This window comes from Schistocerca cancellata, chromosome 2 (assembly GCF_023864275.1).
Source record: "Schistocerca cancellata isolate TAMUIC-IGC-003103 chromosome 2, iqSchCanc2.1, whole genome shotgun sequence".
NCBI classification, from domain to species: Eukaryota; Metazoa; Arthropoda; class Insecta; order Orthoptera; family Acrididae; genus Schistocerca; species Schistocerca cancellata.
The window spans coordinates 773,884,840-773,904,536 of record NC_064627.1 but is presented as its reverse complement, the minus strand read 5'-3'; the positions used below and the strand labels follow the sequence as shown (position 1 = coordinate 773,904,536).

At 41.3% G+C, this 19,697-nt stretch overlaps 1 protein-coding gene across 4 annotated transcripts in view; it reads left to right on the top strand.

Moving 5' to 3' along the window:
- The window catches only part of LOC126162616 (cuticle protein 21-like), a 190,936-nt gene that overhangs the window by 11,340 nt on the left and 159,899 nt on the right, over nucleotides 1–19,697 (top strand). The window contains exons 1-2 of one of the 4 annotated variants that reach the window (XM_049919236.1): nucleotides 11,831–11,859; nucleotides 15,145–15,600. The exons of 1 other annotated variant lie outside the window; for it this stretch is intronic. In XM_049919236.1, coding sequence (XP_049775193.1) covers nucleotides 11,848–11,859; nucleotides 15,145–15,600 — 468 coding nt within the window. In that variant the 5' untranslated portion in view covers nucleotides 11,831–11,847. Of the gene's footprint in view, nucleotides 1–11,830; nucleotides 11,860–15,144; nucleotides 15,601–19,697 lie in introns of those variants that run through there. 2 more of the 4 variants (XM_049919237.1, XM_049919231.1) reach the window with 2 other exon arrangements.

The window sequence follows — 19,697 nt, the reverse complement described above, 5'->3', positions numbered from 1 at the left end:
ATAACGGCCTTGATACGCCTGGGTGTTGAGTCAAACAGAGCTTGGATGGTGTGTACAGGTACAGCTGCCCATGCAGCTTCAACACTATACCACAGTTCATCAAGAGTAGTGACGCGTATTGTGACGAGCCAGTTGCTCGGCCTCCATTGACCAGACGTTTTCAATTGGTGAGATATCTGGAGAATGTGCTGGCCAGAGCAGCAGTCGAACATTTTCTGTATCCAGAAAGGCCCGTACAGTACCTGCAACATGCGGTCGTGCATTATCCTGCTGAAATGTAGGGTTTCGCAGGGATCGAATGAAGGGTAGAGCCACGGGTCGTAACAGATCTGAAATGTAACGTCCACTATTCATAGTGCCGTCACTGCGAACAAGAGGTGACCGAGACGTTTAACCAATGGCACCCCATACCATCACTCTGGGTGACACTCCAGTATGGCGATGACGAATACACGCTTCCAACGTGCGTTCACCGCGATGTCCCGAAACACAGATGCGACCATCATGATGCTGTAAACAGAACCTGGATTCATCTGAAAAAAATGACGTTTTGCCATTCGCGCATGATGCAGGTTCGTCGTTGAGTACACCATCGCAGGTGCTCCTGTCTGTGATGCAGCGTGAAGGGTAACCGCAGTCATGGTCTCCGAGCTGATAGTCCATGCTGCCTGAAACGTCGTCAAACTGTTCGTGCAGATGGTTGTTGTCTTGCAAACGTCCCCATCTGTTCACTCAGGGTGAAACGTCCCCTTAGAAAAATTGTACATGGCTGTACTTCAACTGACACATAATATTTTTAGCGCAACGCAATCCGACTTTCAAAAATCCCTACAAAAGAATGGCCTTGACTAACATTAACCTATACGTTTCACAAATCACTTACCTCACAAAAATCTTGGTTACTCGAACTAGTGCAATACAGCGAGCGCCACTACTGCCAGCTAAATAAAAGATTCAAACTTCGGAAGGCACTAACTACTGATAGACATAGTTAGCAAATGAAAGATTTTAATAGAGAACAAACAATGTATTTACCTTAATAGTCATCAAAAGTCATAATATATATAGCAGTTCATGACATCAAGTCTTACAAATTTCAAAACTCCGCCATTTCTCTCCCCACATCCACCACTGCTGGCGGCTCACCTCCAACTGCGCAACGCTATGCGCTGTTCACATCCAGCTGCCCAACACTACAATGGCCAACAACAATGCAAACCAACCACAGACTGCACGCAGCACAGCCAGTGATTTTTCATACAGAGCGCTACATGGCGTTACCAATATAAAAACCTAAACAGCCTACTTACAAGGGATCGAGAGGTGGCTCCACGATGCGTTACAGCCATGCGGATAAGATGCCTGTCATCTCGACTGCTAGCGATACGAGGCCGTTGGGATCCAGTACGGCGTTCCGTATTATCTTCCTGAACCCACCGAATCTATATTCTGCTAACAGTCATTGGATCTCAAACAACGCGAGCGGGCTACAATCCGACCTTTATCAAAGTCGGAAACGTGATGGTGTGCATTTCTCCTCCTTACACGAGGCATCACAATAACGTTTCACTTGGTAACGCCGGTCAACTGCTGTTTGTGTATGAGATATCGGTTGGAAACTTTCCTCATGTCAGCACTTTATAGGTGTCGCCACCGTCGCCAACCTTGTGTGAATGCGCTGAAAAGCTAATCATTTGCATATCACAGTATCTTCTTCCTAAATTTCGCGTCTGTAGCACGTCATCTTCGTGGTTTAGCAACTTTAATGGCCAGTAGTGTAAGTAAGCGTCAACGCAGAAATTCAATATCATTTTAGGTCAGTTGTCTATACATCCAGCACTGAACGTCCTAAACAGTACCGATGCTGTTATTTTCACTTCATAACTACTTACAGTTGATTTTACCCCAGAAAATTGGGCATTTTTATTGTGGGACCCCTGTCAGTGCGGGCCAGTAGTAACAGCTACATGTACCATATGGGTAAATGATCTCTGACTTGCTTCACCTTTCTCTTCAATGTATTCACTTAGAACCCTTGCTTCCATCGTCAGAATGATGTAGCTGCTTCTGCTGACTGCATATGATTCCTGCACCGCTTCAAGTAAGGTACGAATTTGCGACCGGCGATCGTATATGTGAGGAGCCGTGAGAAGGAAGCTGTTTAACGCTCTGGAGATGGACCTCAGTTACCACGGTTGGAGCATCTGGACGTCTGCTTTTAAGAGATTTTCCGAAATCATATCATTGTTGCTACAAATACAATAAATTCGTGTGATGCGTCATTTGAGATAGTAAAATTAGCAGATATACAGGCAGTTTTATTGAACCACGTTTTAATTCCGAAAGAACATTTGTATACGCTGTTGTTGCACATAATTTGCCTCAGTGTGGTATGTTTTGAAACATTGAGGCTTACGAAGAGCTACACCACAACTTGGACTCCATCAGAAGGCTTCTTTTCAGCACGTTTCTCACTTCTGGCTCTTACTGATAGACGAAACTAGTACGGACGCTCCACAAAGCAGCAACACACAAGGCGCAAATTTTGCGAACATCCCTAAGGGATACAAAGATGGATTCATTGAATTCTTTTTACGGACCACATTCGGAAATAGAGGGGCGAACATCACTATAGCCAAGAAGAACATGCATTCGTTGAAACTCTAGGAGATTAATTCAAAATGAAAAATACTACATTTCTATATTAAACATTTAAACCAATCTCAAATACACATAAATTAGACTCTAATAATTTATGTAAATATGTAGCGTATGAAATTCTTATTACAACTTGAGCCATGCAAGGGAAAGAACTGTGTAAAAAGGCGTCAAAAGCAGAACGCTTTTATGCTGGGCAGAATATTGCCAACGAGCGTGGAAGTAGACGTGGAGCCAGTGGAACGTAAGCTGCATCGTTGCAGTAGCTAATGGGACATTAACTGTCTTCGCCCACCCGGCCGTCCTCTCTGAGATCCTAGCTAAAGCTAGGTCTATCTCAGGGTCGTATCACCTGCGACAATATTAATCTGACGAATGCTAGTCTCGTGGTTAATGATGCCTGCCGTTGCACAGCAATCTTACTACGATCTTTAAAACTGGCCAAGTAAAATCAAAGAAATTTCTGAAGGTCGTTTATAACGGCTCGTCGCCGTGTAGCGATCGTTCACAGATATTGTACAGCATCTTGCGATTTATCCTGAATATAGTTGACTTTACACTAAATACATCGCATTTTAATTTACAGCGATATCGTTCAATGCAAACTCTGAAATCATTGACTCCACCCTTTTCCCAACTTCCTTGCTAATAACTTAGCAGAGAACAGCTAAGGAGCAGGTAGGGAGTCCACTGGAGTCCACTCGCCGAACGCAACGCTAAGAACAAATGTAACACTAGCACATAATTATGACTAGAAAAGCGGGTGAAAGAAGTGAATTTCTTTTGCTCCTTAACTTGTTAATTTATTGCTAGAACACAGGTAGTTACTTGAAACTTTTTGGGGTAGACGATAAGTAGTGATTTGAGTGCATAAAATTTACAGTCTCTTGTTGTAAGTCATTTAGACAACTTCTTGTGTGAAATTGAGTCTATTTTTTCAGCAGCGTCGTAAAATGTAGCACACTCAAGTGCTCAAGTAAATACGTACTAGTTAAATAAATATTTCACGCCTTACTATTTCGACAAGTCCTTGTTATACGTCACTGTTAACCACGAGGACTGGGTAGTCGCCATTGCGGACACTCCACACACAGTGAGCATTTAGAGCCGCGCGGTGTAGCCGCGGGGTTTGAGGCGTCTTGTAACGGCCCACGCTGCTCCCCTCGTCGGAGGTTCGAGTCCTCCCTCGGGCATGGGTGTGTGTGTTGTCCATAGCGTAAGTTAGTTTAAGTTAGTTTAAATAATGTGTAAGCTTAGGGACTGATGACCTAAGCAATTTGGTCCCATAAGATCTTACCACAAATTTACAATTCTTTGAGAATTTAGAAAGAGAAACCAGGGACAGATGCAGCTTACTCGTCGCCAGCACCGGATGGTTCTTCTGGATTAGTCTTACGACTAAGGCGTAGCAACTGGCTGGAATTTAAATGCATAGTCATATGAAGAACAAAGCGCGTGTTTCCATAGACAGTAACGTTTTAAATACGACAGTGGGAGCGTGTGTTATTGTATCAGGCGTAGTAGCATAAAAAAGAAAATCGGACTGAAAAATTATTCCCACGAAATTATTTTATTTATTAAATTCGAAATTCTCAGAAATAAACACCTTTGTTTGAAAGTTTTTCAAAAATTATTATTATTATTAGCCTGGTGAATGTTTTATTACTAAAAATTGTTATTATGGCAACAGAATGTGTAAAGCTCAATTTCTGACAATATTATTGTTATCCACAATTTTTCTCTAAAATTGTTAGGCTATCTAGTGAAACTTTATTACCATTATCATAAAATCTGATACGTAGGCGTACAACTTGTATTATGAAAACACCTATTCCGGCATGTCAGTATTCAAACATTTTCTACTATCGGACATGTCAGTATTCTCATGGAGAACAAGAAGAAAAATAGATATTGATTACTCTTCCTACAAATTATCAAAAGTCAATTCTCCTGTATATGAATGCGATTTTTAAAACATTCTCTAACACTACCTAACAATTATATTGTAATGCTCCTGCACGCAACAGGTGATTTACGTCGTCTTGCCGCAGCAACTGCATGAATATTCTGCATCTAGCAACAAGCTAAAATAATTCAAAGAAATACTGCGTGGGCAGTGTGATGCAACTACTCCCCTTTTTCTTGTTTTATAGAAATTAATTGATCAGGAGGCGTTTAATCAACAAGCCTTAAGCGGTGTAAAAAAAAAAAAAAAAAAAAACGAAAGAAACCAATAAAAACTTTTAATTTACTATATTCTGAAAACTGACGATTCACACACTAACAAATTTTACTCAGCCCTTTCTTTTCCTTCGACAGTTTGATTAGCAAAAACGTTAATTATTCCACAACGTCTTTAATCAATAATCGCGTATCTGGTCACAACAAAGATAAGAATGCTACTTTCAGTGTTTGCATACACAAATCTGACAAAATCCTTTCAGTGCGCAAGGAAGCAACAACTACACGCATCAAAAAGACAAATTACCAAAAATCCCCGATTAATACAAAATTTCCTCGCGCCACTAGCACGGTCAGGGCAGGTTGCGATCTCTCCTGACGCACGGCTTCTCTCCACGCCAGACGCGCCCGACTTCTCTTAACAACTGTTTGCTCGCCATCACTCACGATAATAATGTCTCAAACTCAGAGTTTGTCTATGCTCGCAACAGCAGAATCAATAATCCTTTCCAAACAAAAAAGAGATTTGAACGTCCGACTTTCATGTTCAATGTTCAATAGAACTACGACATTATTGTAACCAAGCGGCACTGATACACAGTCTTACGAAATGAAAAGCTCTTTGCAACAAGATAGTAATACATTTCACAAGTAGAAGAAAGGTTTGGTCCTCAGCCGATTTTTGGCGTCCTAGACTTTTACGTTGCACCACGTACGAAACGTACGTAGCCTAATTACCAAGCCAGCACTTGAATGTTTAACATAAATTCGCTAAAGCACCTCCTGTTTGTTTGACTGAAGCACTGCCTCAGTGTTCTTCATTCCTTTGGAGAATTCGTAAGCAAATTTGTAAGTCCGTTAATGTGTTAGTTAAAAAGCAGAAATTAGAGGACAGTTGTAACTGTTGTATACATGTTGGTAGCCTTACAGTATTATTTTGGGCCCAACGAAGATAATGTTTTTGCAATTACTTAAAAGTCTTAACAGCTCATTTATTTCCTCAGTTGTATTTTTTACTAGACATGACTATTTTCAGAAGCTGTTTCTTTAAGTACACTATAAAATCCACAACAAGAAATTTATAATTAATTTTAACATTTAGTATATGTTTAACAGTGGGTACGGAAAGTTTAGCCCTTTCTGCAGACCAAATGTTCCCCGTAATTGAAAAAATTCTCTCAACTGGAGCGGATGTTCCAGGTAAAGAAATTGTAAACTTAACCATTTTAAAAATATTCCAACATGAAACATTAGTCTTTGGAAACACAGTGGAAATTCCTTTCCACTTCTCTTCTACAGTATCTGATATGTTTGCAGAGGTTGAACCGCAATCTACTCTTTGATTTTCAATTACCTGCTTCAATAATGGATGTTCATCAAGTAAGTCATCAATATTTGTGGAATATTTTTTAATTTCATTAACAACTTGTGCTCTCGCATCTAAATCAGATAAGGCAATTTCAGTTCGTAAATTTATCAACTGAAACATATTAACTTTATCAACACTATTTCTCGATAATCCTAAGTATTGTATAGTACAATTATAGAAATTGTCAACGGTTGGAAAGAATCTTTGTTCCTGTATATTAGTAATTTCTTTTAGACTGAGTAGCAAATCTTTGGCAGAAATGATATGAAACATTTTTCACACACTTTGTTTTGCTCAGAGAGATGAAATGTTCAGAAACATATAGACGAGGTGCTCCACACACGAAAACAGCATGTACCTGTTTCCCCTGTTGTGTTGCCAAATGACTGAGTGAAAAGCTGTGGCGGAACCGGTAGCCACGCTTTTCCACCGTCGTCAGAGCTTGATCCGAAGTCAGCCCTAAGAGAATGTCTAAAAACGCGATGTCAAGCATTTAGGTTTAAAATTAAAAAACAAACCTCGCCGGTCATAAAAATTCTCAGAACCTGCACATTTTTGCAACACCGGACAGCAATAAGAAACCAGAGCTCTCCTGTCTAATCCCGAATTTATGTTAAGCCTATATACTGGGACTGCTAAAACCAATACATTGGGACTGCTAATCGCAACTGTTGTAATGGTATTCGCTTCGACATGTGTGCTGGGCCATCCATAAGGAGGGGGAGGGGGCGAGGACAGATCCGTCAAATGTTCGCAGGACCGGGATTTGGGGGCCCATAGATAAAAATTATATCTCTGCATGTATTTTTATTCTTTATTCAATTATGATTCATTTTTTTTTTTTTTTTGAAGATTGAAATTTCCGCCAAATTGTCTGTCCTGGGCGATAGTACAAACACGAAGCTCAATGTTGCTAGCGCTGCTTCTGTTTATTTCATAAACTTAAAATTAGGGAAAATAAATGGACGCAACAATAAGTTTTTATAGCTTGTGCAATTTTCCTTGGGACAATGCCACAATTCCTAAGTTTTCGTGAGGCTTGCCACAGTGCTTGTCACTTCTGCCATTCTATGCAATAGGACAGTTGCTAATACGGAATACTCAGCTTACTGTTTGACCTTGAGCTGTGGCCTTAATTTAATTTCATACCACTTTCATTGCTACAAATAAGTACCAAATTCTAATAAGAGCGTCACTTTAATGCGCTTTCGGCAAGCTTTGTTACTTCCGTGCGAGATTTCCTTTACAGCACGTGATCGGAACATAGCGCGAGCTGCAGGTAACACATTCCTCGCCACGCAGCCACCATTGCGTTTACCTCTTCGTTCCCTGTGCTAGCCTTTGAGCCGGTTTAAGCTAGAAAATAAAATAATGTCGCAAAATTGTACAAATTAAAACTTTTATTTGTGCAACATATGGAAATTTTGTGCAGGATTTTACTAGTAGAAAATATTTTACATTGTACTATAAATAACAGTTTTAAATTTGAAATATGTGCAACTGAATTGACTTTTACGCACATAGATCGACATACTCAGTATCATATCTACACTACGGCGAACTATCACTATTGATTTGCATATTCTGCATTACATTACATCATGTCAATTAGAATACGTGGGTTTTTATGCACAGTCCACACACTGAATGCCTTTTCAAAATCAAAGTCTTTACGAGATGGCCCTTCAGGATTAATCATCAGAATCTTACTAACTCTTTCCACAGAAAGAAGATTTATGATTTCTGTTTTATATTTTTCGTGCTATAAAACCCTCGCTCGCAGTCACTTGTGTCTAAATCCATAAGAGGGAATTATTCACTCATCTCATTAACATAAAGATACTCTACCAGCTCTTTGATATTCATTTCATTGCATCTACTGTTCAATACTTTCTTAAACAATGCACATTCCACTAGCAGATCATTTACAGTGGCAGTATTAATCAGTGTATATATTTTTGTGATATGCTTATTGCCACACACGTCATCATGTCTGTAGTTATTAGGATACAATATACTGAAGACTCCTTTCTCATCAAAATCGCCAAATCTCTCATTCTAATTTATAAGCAAGTTATCTAACAATTTGCAGATCGTGTACTTAATAACACTTCTATGTTGCAACGAATCTTGTATTCTGTTTCCACGAAACTCGAACTCACCTTCTTGAAATTCTGGAGGTTCTTTATCAAGAAAAGAACTGTAATTTGCGTCAGGTTTCAATTTAAGGTCCTCTAGTCCTTGTATGCGTGAGCTCACGCAAATCTGCATGCAGACGGATATAAATTGGATTTCGAAAAGTCAGACACAATTTATTTGTTTCATAAAAAACGATACTGACATAACTTTTTGACATTTTATACTTTTTAGTAAGCCAGCAGCTACTGATCTTTTCTGTTTTTCCAGCTCAGATAAACCAAAGAATTCCAGTTTACGTATTGTGAATTTATCGACTCTCCGAATGAGAGCCAGCGAATGACAAAAGGTTTACGGAATTTTTTCCTTGTCTCATTAAGTATTTCCTTCACATCTTTTAATGTTTTGGAATTCTTTGATGACTGTTCAAAGTAACTATAAATTATGTTTAAAATATCTTAGTGCTTCACAAGCTACGAAAAATGACCTTTGCAGTTTTCTTGAATAAATCTCGTTGATAGAAAGCGAATATATAGTCACACATTTAAACGATTCATGGCATTTCACTCAGCGAATGACAGACTTCTTAACAATGGCTCGCATACCACAAATATCTGTCACTCACTTTGTTTCAGTAACGCATCATGTTTACTCGTATCGAGATGAAGACTGGCAACGTGCAGCATCCATTCTTGGAGCTTCCACTTAGTAAAAGAACTGAAATAGTCATCATTGTTTACAAAAGTCATATCGCCTCGTTGCAGTGGGGTCGTGAGAGTAAAAATGTGTTATAGAATGCACGTGACGCAAAAACATAAAGCCCGATATAAATTCTGAGTTTTGGACTGAGCACGATAATAATTGTTGAAGCCCCAGTTGCAGTTCAAACTCTATTGCGTTAAAATGTCACCCTCATCATTACTTTAATTACTCAATTTGTTTCATGTGTTTGATGAAAGCAATGCGAGTGGGACATGAATTGTGACCAGTCGTCCGAAAAGTTACTGTTAGAGGCTGATAATGTCTGCAGTAACAGACATGACGTGATATTCAACAAATTAATTCTACGCATAAAGTCCAGCTGGTGTTTGCTCATTTCACGCCAATCATATTCCTTTCGAACTGTTTGAACAAATTGGATGTTTAGCAAGAACGGACGGACTTAAGATGCCTTACTTAGCGAATGTAAGCTTAGGACCAATGCCTTAATCACGCACACGTTACATTTGTTTGCATTTTATTAGAAAATACTTTATACTGAGGGGAATCTAATACGTAGAACACTGTTAATACACAGAAAGTGGCTTTTTCTCAGGCTGAACGATTATGATAATTTCTTACCAATTAATATAAAAGGTAAAACCGATACGGGATCCACACAATAGTTGAATCTTGCCTAGATGTGAGGATATGTGAGATACTAGAGTGAAGGTATCTACTGTTCCTCATCTCTAATGCACTAGTACGTTGATAGTTTTTCTAAGTTTAAACTGGCAACTCAGATTATCAGGGCAATCACAATTAAGTCAGTAGAAGGAGTCAGCGTAGGTCTTGGAATATACTCGATAGGCATAACTATTAAATACCTATCTGTTCTCTACTAGATAAAAATGGATGGACCTGAAAAAGTAACAGAAATTCTGTGACACAAGTTACAGGTAACTGCCGACAAACAATGGGGAGGGACTCAGCGTAGTTCTTGGAGTATACGCGATACGCATAGATATTAAATACTGAGTTGCACCCTAATGGATAAAAATGGGAGGACCTGAAAACGTAACAGAAATTGTGTAAACGCCAGTTACAGGTAACCACCAAAAACAATGGTGAGGAAACGTCTGGCAGATGGAATGAAAGGTAAGCGATGATGGCTGTAGAGTCTTCAACTTTTTCTGTAGTGTCAAGAAGCAGTTAAGAACTGAACATGTCAGTACCAACGGAGGCATGGTACATTTTCTAACTGATTCTGGTCCGTTTACAACGAATGAAAATCAGAGAGGAGGCTAAGTACACAAGTGTGGAGATGGGATTCCCTGAACAACGTCCTTTACTTGAGGCGCATCTCAGGCAAAGTCACATAACGAACGACGTCCTCTACGAAAGTATAAAAGTCAAAAGGATTCACCGCAACGAATTTCCCAACAAATTACCGACCGCATTACATGAAAGGTACAGAACAACGCAAATGGGAACCCAAAATGATTGCACTAACGCAAACAGTGACACAGGCTCCAACATGTAAACCTATGAAGAAACGAGAATACAAACATGCAGACACACGCGTGCGTTGTGATCACTCATACATCGATGTTCGAAATATGGCTGTTCTTATTACAAAAAAGTATTGAGTTAATTTATTTGTGGGATATCTGTTTTAAGCACTTGTTTCCGAACACTTTTGGATGTTTACACTACAAGCCACATCTCTGTTATAGCTGACAACGAACACTAAATTGCACTGACATACAGGGGCACGACAAAAATATGGCACCACTGTGAGAAATGCATACATGAACATAAATGTAAATACTAACCAAGCCTGCAGGTTGCGCTGTTGTATCTGACCACAGTTTGTGAGTGCATTATGTCGAAGTGAAGTGAAAATTGTTGTGGGAAAATTGTTGATGCTCATATGGTGGGCGCTTTTGTAACCAAGGCAACCAAAGCGTTTGTTGTTTCAGGAGGCACCATATCGAGTACTATACTTATACCGCGCACGGGGGAAGCGAAAAACATCGTTCACTAAGTCACCGGCTCCCTCGTCGGAGGTTCGAGTCCTCCCTCGGGCATGGGTGTATGTGTGTGTTGTCTCTTTAGCATAAGTTAGTTTAAGTTAGATTAAGTAGTGTGTAAGCTTAGGGACCGATGACCTCAGCAGTTTGGTCCTATAAGACCTTACAACAAATTGTAAATTGTTCGATTACAACGTGTCCAATTCCGGCTGGCACTGGTGCAGACTATGCAACTTCTCCCAGTACTAATCTATATTTTTTACCTTTACTCTCCTGGAAAATTTAAATTTAACACCGTCCGCTTGCTCTTACTAATTTCCAATTTCTAATTTGCTGGATTTTCTTAGTAATTTATTGTTATTACTTTAACTTCTACAAAAAAATTTTGATAAAATCATACACGGTTGTAAAATGGAGCAATTTACGTTATTGTAAGATAAATATTGCTAAATGTACGATCTGTTTTAAAAACGCTGGGTAGTAGATTCTTAATTATGTAATTATCGACTGAAAAAAGAAAATTAACAGTTTCTCTACATAAACTACAGCTAGTCAAGGGGGTTCCTGCCCACGCAGTTTTCTCGCTGCCACTACAATGGTTGGCGATCCAGACAGCTCTGATCCAAACGAGCTCTGGTATGTTGGCCTCCGCGCCGCGCGCCTCGTCGTTGCGAAAACGCAGCGCCCACCACGCCCGTCCGCGGGTATATAACGCGTGCCCGGCAGGACAATCGCCAGTTCTCCACTCCTCACGGCAAGAAGCTCATCGACATGGCCTGCAAGGTGCGTACCGGCCACCACTGCGAAGTTACCTGCGCTGTTCGCCGAGTAGTGATACGCTTCGTCTCACATCCTGGCCTCGGATGGCTTCGGCAGTCGCAGAGACGAATACTAAGTTTACAGAAGTTGGTAGTGAGACTTAGGGGTAGTGAAGTTCACGATCATCATAATCGTTTAGACCAAAATGCATATTCGTCATGAAACAATAATTGCATCACAGTTTCACATATTTAAAACAAAGGTAGGAGTTCTTATAGAGGGACAAAGCCGCTTAGCAGGAACTCTAAACCATCACTGTACCAAGAAATGGAAATAATATTTCACGATGTATATATACAGACTGAAGCGACGAATGAAAATTTGTGCCTAGATCGGAATTCGAACCCAGGTTTCCTGCTCATTAGGCAGATGCGCTAACCAATATGCCTCCATGGCATAGTGGTGTTGCACAACTGCACGGACTAACCTAGCACGTCTATCTTCCCGACACAGCTTCCCATTCAGGCCTTACTCCACTTGGTATTCCCCCTAAACTCGAACAGCTTACAGAGGCTGTCCTACTGTTCAGGAATAGCACCTGAGCATCGAACGAAACTGGGGATCCTTCCTGAAGCCCAGGCATATGTGTTTTGATCAGGTGTTTGAGACTTGGAATGGTGTCTGGAACTATATAGTTTCATTTGAATAATATTTCAATTGTGTTGCAGATGGATGCTCACTTTCTCTCAGTTCCCTACAAAACAAATAGGAAACAGAAAATTTTATTAGTTCACTTATCCTTCACTGACTGGGCACTTCACAACAGGGCAAAATCTAGATGGAGAAGGGCCGAAGAAAGGTTAAGGTTCAACGACCAATCGACGACATGGATATCGGATGATGATGTTTAGATGTGTGTGAAATCTTATGGGACTTAACTGCTAAGGTCATCAGTTCCTAAGCTGACACACTACTTAACCTAAATTATCCTAAGGACAAACACGCACATCCATGCCCGAGGGAGGACTCGAACCTCCGCTGGGACCAGCCGCACAGTCCATGACTGCAGCGCCTTAGACCACTTGGCTAATCCCGTGCGGCGGATATCAGAGAAGCTCGATCTCGACGTGGACAAGGTTGGGATAAAACATCAGTCATGCCCTGTTGAAACGATTCATTCATCTTCATAGATCTATCGCAACAACGTGAACCATTAGCTGGCATTACTGGGTGATGAGTTGAACCTCATGCTAACCGAATGTGAATGAAATGTCTTAAGCAACGCTCAAAACGGCTCCGATTCCAACGGAATGGGGTTTGCAACGCATCGACAGAAAACAATATAGAATACGAACTTCCAGCATCCTGGATTAATTGCAGATCAGCAACTTCAGTTAATCAGTACAACGAAAAACCAGCCAAAGTTGCAAAGTTCCCTTCTTTATTTACTCCAAAACTAGTCATCGAGCAAACAAAAAAAGTGAAATTTGCAACTTTGGCTAGCTTTTCGTTGTACTGATATAGAATAGTTATCTACATCAGTCAGACAATTTTCTGTACTATTTACGGCGCCTTTTGGTGCACCCTGACCTTTATGTGGACACAATGTGTTTCTGATTCACTATACATTGGTGAAGTTGGGAATGTCACTTCACGAAAAGCGTTATGGATGAAATCACAACCTCCTAGCTGATACGTGTAATTAATACATTTCATTTTATATTACGTACAGTCGTAGTTTTCTGTGTGTCAGCATGGACAGATGAGACATGATCGGATAGCTCAGAGACAAGAAAAATGACGATGTATGAATAGTGTTTAGGTTCGACCATCGGTCCGGCATATAGTATCAACTAATCCAAGATTTTATGGTTCAAAATGGTTCAGATGGCTCTGAACACTATGCGATTTAACTTCTGTGGTCATCAGTCCCTAGAACTAATTAAACCTAACTAACCTAAGGACATCACACACATCCATACCCGAGGCAGGATTCGAACCTGCGACCGTAGCGGTCGCTCGGTTCCAGACTGTAGCGCCTAGAACCGCACGGCCACTACGGTCGGCTGAAGATTTTATGTGTTCATTACTAATGGAGAGTCCTAGTTCTACCGAAGTGGAAAACTTTAAAGTTATTCTATTTATATGGATGTCTATCTGTCAGCTATTGTCGATATGCATCATCCCGCCAACTGAAAGTCATAGTGTGCGACAAGGAACTAGGAAAAAACTGGCCACTGTGAAATAATGCAGGATTATTTTTTTTAGCTGGGCAGCTAAGCACCAGTACCGTAATAGCCACTGGAGTAGCAAATTGGTAACAAAGACAAAGTGTAAGCTCAGAATACACCATGAAGAAAGTGGCAGACAGTCAATGAATCTCGCTTCTCTCCGATGCGAGTCCAGTGCCTTAACCACAACTCCAATCGCTCACATTTAGCAAGAAAATTGTTTGAAATATACCGATACGAAAACAAAGTCCGTTGCTTACGTGAGTCAAACGACTTCAAATACAGGCCTCGCTCTATTATTTTCACATGGACGCAGTAAATTTTTGTATAGTTTGTGATATGTAAGTATTGGAACTGCACCAGGTTCTGTAAATCTACATATCATCAGTCATGTATAAACACAATGTATCTATCAAAGACGAATCTACAAGCAGTCAACATTTGCCACGGATAGTATTAAAATCACCTGTTTCAAATGGATAACTATTTGATTTCCTTTCCTTATAAACAAGGATTCAGAGAGAAGTACTAGTGAAAGCTTGGATTTTAAATCGATGTCTACATCTACATCTACATCCACACTCCGCAAGCCACCTGACGGTGTGTGTCATGCTTTCTCAGTGCATTGAACATTGCTTATACGAGCCACAAGTTAGGTGATGACTCATTCCAAAACAGGATGATGATAATGAGCTACGGTTAATACTCTCTTAGTGCCTGAGATTTTTTCGCCGAAACAGTTAATATTACGATGAAGAAGTAACATACAGCTACAATGACCATGATCTTAATAACTCAGCCGCACACCAAGTGTCCAGCATACTGATGCAGTCAGTGTTATGACTATTGTTATCTCAGTGCACGCTAGCAGATGTACTCCATAATTATGGGCAAAAGAGAAGGATATCAAGAAAACGCTTTTCGTTAGAACATAATCTGCTAGGGGCAGAGTACCCCAACCTGTACTGACTGTGATACAAGTTCTTAAAAAAACTGTGTATCCAAAATCTTATTTATCGAAATCTGAACAGAAAATCTAATAGTGGTCGTATCTGTAAGAGATTATTCCATGTTGCAGCTGATCGTCCTCGCCGCCCTCGTGGCTGTGGCCCGCGCCGGCTACCTGGGTGCCCCTGCGGTCTACGCCCCCGGTGCCCCCATCGCCGCCCGCGCCTACGCCGCCCCCGTGGCGTACGCCGCCCCCGCCGTGAGAGCCGCCCCCGTCGCCGTCGCCGCCCCCGCCGCTGTGGCCGCCGCTGAGTACGACCCTCACCCCCAGTACAACTACGCTTACAGCGTGCAGGATGCCCTCACCGGTGACTCCAAGAACCAGCAGGAGAGCCGCGACGGTGACGTCGTCCAGGGCAGCTACAGCCTGGTGGAGCCCGACGGCTCCATCCGCACCGTCGACTACACCGCCGACCCCGTCAACGGCTTCAACGCCGTCGTGCACAGGGAGGCCGCTGCCCACCCCGCCCCCGTCGTCGCCAAGGTGGCCGCCCCCGTCGCCTACGCCGCCCCCGCCATCGCTAAGGTCGCTGCTCCCCTCGCTTACGGAAAGGCAATTCTTGGTTAAAAGGAAGTAATACACTAATCTCACAAAGAGTTGTCAACACTGCTCGAAATTGTAAATATTACTTTTTCTGTACTTCTATTGCCAGTTGAATGGTTCCCTTAGCAAGTCCTCTTACTCTTTCCTTCCTCGTCCTCATCCTCGACACAACCACTATCTCTTCTTGCTTGTAAATTTCCATATTTATTGTGTGTAAATGTATTTTGTACAGCATATTTATGCAAAACGAATAAAATTCGTTCTTAAAATATCCGATGAGCATTTATCAACTACTAAATTTCAAATTCCTTGAGATTCGTCTGGCGTCTGCTCGCGTGGTTGGAGGAACTGTGGCTATAAAGCTAGAAAATTTGACAGCCAACTTCAGAATATTTTTCTCGTTTTCGGTTCATAGAAACTAAAAAGATAAAGTTCGTGTCTCTCAGCCACCACCAGCGAACGTGGTATGACCACAAACGTAACAAAAGTCAGATGAATCCGCACACTGATCAAATACAATAGAAAAAGATACAACAGACTTCAAAGGTCTTGTTCCTTAACATAGAGCCTGCTACAAAAGAAAACGTACGTTACCATCAACCTGAATGGCCACGTTTTTTAGTTTATATGTCCTTGAAGTTGGTACATACACTTGCTGAATGTTATGCGAACATGCTTTTATTTCAGCATTCTAAAGTTAAGAACAACTTTAGAGACTACCGAATTCGAATCAAAATCAAATTAATGGATTTTAGAAAGAGAATAAATTGGTGTGCCATTGTTATCAAGGAGGACTCGGAGACTAAGGATTACGATTGAGAAGTTTTGCAGACATGTTGCACGACCCTGCATTGTTTTCTCCCTATCGATAACAGTGGTTATCAGGCAAAGTTTACTGCTAACTTCCCAGGGCTTTGGTGTGATGTCCTCAAATCCGTCTATTACTGTCCGATCAGAGAATTTGTATAATGTTCCCCAGATCTGCTGATTATCATGCAATCAAATGAGGGAAGTCGTAGATGACTTATTTGTATTGATAGTTCAGCCGTCTTTGTGGCTAACGGCTATCGGTATTCAGGTACAATAATTTGAATTTAAGAAATACAATCAGAAAGTATTTTAATCTAGCACAACATTCGTGTTGTCTTCCTTTGTTCTCCTCAGTCTCAGTTAAACCTCCCCCCCCCCCCACCCCACTTATCAGAGAACTATTTTTTCCTTTATTAATCATAATTACAATCACTTGGTTTTCTTCTTTTTCCACTTCCCACTCTTGGGCTTCTTTAGTCAATACAATAACTGACGTTTTCTATAATATTCTATGGTTTCCGGGTTCCGAATCGCTCAGTGCAAGCACGGTTCTTTTATGGTGTCTGCCGACGATGCCTAGTGAATAAGCGTTTGGACAAGTTCTCCATGGGTTCTGTTAGAGACAGGTCATTTATATTCAAAAATGGTTCAAATGGTTCTGAGCACTATGCGACTTAACTTCTGAGGTCATTAGTCGCCTAGAACGTAGAAATAATTAAACCTAACTAACCTAAGGACATCACACACATCCATGCCCGAGGCAGGATTCGAACCTGCGACCGTAGCGGTCGCTCGGCTCCAGACTGTAGCGCCTAGAACCGAACGGCCACTCCGGCCGGCGGTCATTTATAAATGGACACCAACGAGGGAAGTAATCGACTGATTACACAGACTTCCAGAAATATATTCTGTTACTGAAAAATAACAAAAACACTGCTTATCTAGAACACAACTGCAACAATTTTTTTCAGTCCTACGGTTGGGAAGTGCTTTGCCACACTGTCCACAATGCCGGTGCTCAGTTGAACGGGGACTCTACACATGCGTGAATATACATCACATCGCGTCCAAAGGAGCTATGTGGCTGAAATTAATCAAGTCCTTCGTGCGATTTAGCCGTATCTAGGGATATATAATGCATACTGAGCAGTTCGATGTGATACTGAAGCACAAGATTCGCTTCTCATAGATTGTACGGCACTTACACCACCGGGTCGCTACGTTTAAACCAACAAGACAGTTTAAATGTTTTTACGATATCGTCAATTACGATTGCGTAAGGTACGTGATCATCTGATTCCTGAGCGAATTAATCACAGGAAAGTGGTTTGCTGACCATATGCCACTCCAATCCGTATCATGTGACGCTTATCAACCGAAGAAGACACGACGGTCCGTAGGTAGCTTTGGGCCTCCCGCACATTTTTTAGGTGCAGTTTAGTTTTTTTAGCCGATGCAGAAATGACACTAGCAGGTCAGGTCATTCTCCACTGCTGACCTGCGTCATGGCAATGAAGCGGTGTGAAGTCGTATCTAATCCGCACTGAGATGGGCCGACATGGAGGTGTGACACACTGGCAGAAAAGAGCTACCGTATTTGGACGTGCCCTTGGTCACACAATGAATGAAGTTGCCCGGTTTGCTCATTTAGCAACTCGGACTGTCCACCGTATCTGCAAGGAATGGTGTGCTATGCATTGGCGTGCCATGAAAACAGTTTTCGTAAAAATATTGAACTGACAGAGCCCGAGACGAGTGTTATACTTTGTCAGGGACAATCTGTTTCAAACACGACAGGAATTACTTTGTTGTCTATGAATCTCTGTCCACTTCAATCAGTTTCCGAGCAAACCTTACGAATTGAACTGTATGCAACAGACGTTTGGAGTCGGGTGCCTCGCAAAAGACCCTAGCTCACAGCAGCGCACAACGCCGCATGTCTTCAATGAGCCAAAGTGGACAGTTGACGAAGAGAGGCGCATAATGTGGCCCTAGGAGTAACGATTTTGTCTCTTTTCATGTGATGAAGCGCGTGGAATGGATCGACGGCCCAAGGAGGAGTTTAACCCACAGTGTGCACAGCGTTTAGTTGAGGCCAGAAGCAGATCTGCGATGATCTACGGTGTTAACATGAGTCAGGATGTTCATTTAATTACTTTTGGCAATCAAATATTGCTTTTCTTCCAAAGCTTCATTAAGAGTTTCCTGTGGACACTACCGTCTTCCGAAATGACGACAGCCGTGTCCACAGTGCTGCTCACATATGCCACTGTTTTGGAGAAGACTCAGGCATGTCGACTGGCCCGCTTAATCACTCAACCTGAACCCCACAGCAAATGTCAGAGACTACTTCGAACAGCAAGTGAAACGTAACAGGCAATACTAAATTTGATCGTTCTGTGGTATCTACTAATCAGTGAGGGCCTTCAGCTACATATACGATACTGCAGAGCCTGTGTTATTCTCATTACAATGCGAAGTCCCTTTGGACATTCATCGTAATCAGAATAGCACAGGGACTGCAATATCGTATCTCTCTGCCGATACCGGCCAAGCGACGTTCAAGTACAACGTCCGACCTGTACGGGAATATAAATAATGAATGTACAAGTCCAGGTCGTAGTCACATGGTTGACGATGTATGAAGGTTTGGGTATGGCTGTGAGATACCAAATGGTAAGGCGAACGCTGGCGATAAGCGGGAAAGTCGCGTTCGAGTCCCGGTCAGCCACGAATTTTCGTTGTCGTCATTCCATTCTACAGCTGATGGGTTTCATTTTTCGCAGTTGCGAATACATTTAGTGTATCAGTTCCATATCGTATATCGGAAGACATTTGTGTCCTTGTGAAACTATAAAACCGATGTGTCACCCAAAAGTACGCCAATTTTGTATTTTGTAAATATTATTTGATTTTTTTTCTGTGTAAACCTTGAAATGTCGTTCGTAAATTTAAAATAGAGTATGTTTTGATAATCCATGTAAATTATTTCTGTATTATGATATAATTTTAATGGGTTAATACCCTTAAGGAATTTTAGAGAAATGTAGTATTGTTTGTCACAGAGTGAAGACGAGTTTAATAATTGTTAACTGCGTGTTCAAATGCACGCAAGCTCTTAGTATCACGCGACAAAGTTAAGACCACTAGTGGTTCAAATGGTTCAAATGGCTCTGAGCACTATGGGACTTAACATCTGTGGTCATCAGTCCCCTAGAACTTAGCACTTCTTAAACCTAACTAACCTAAGGACATCACACACACCCATG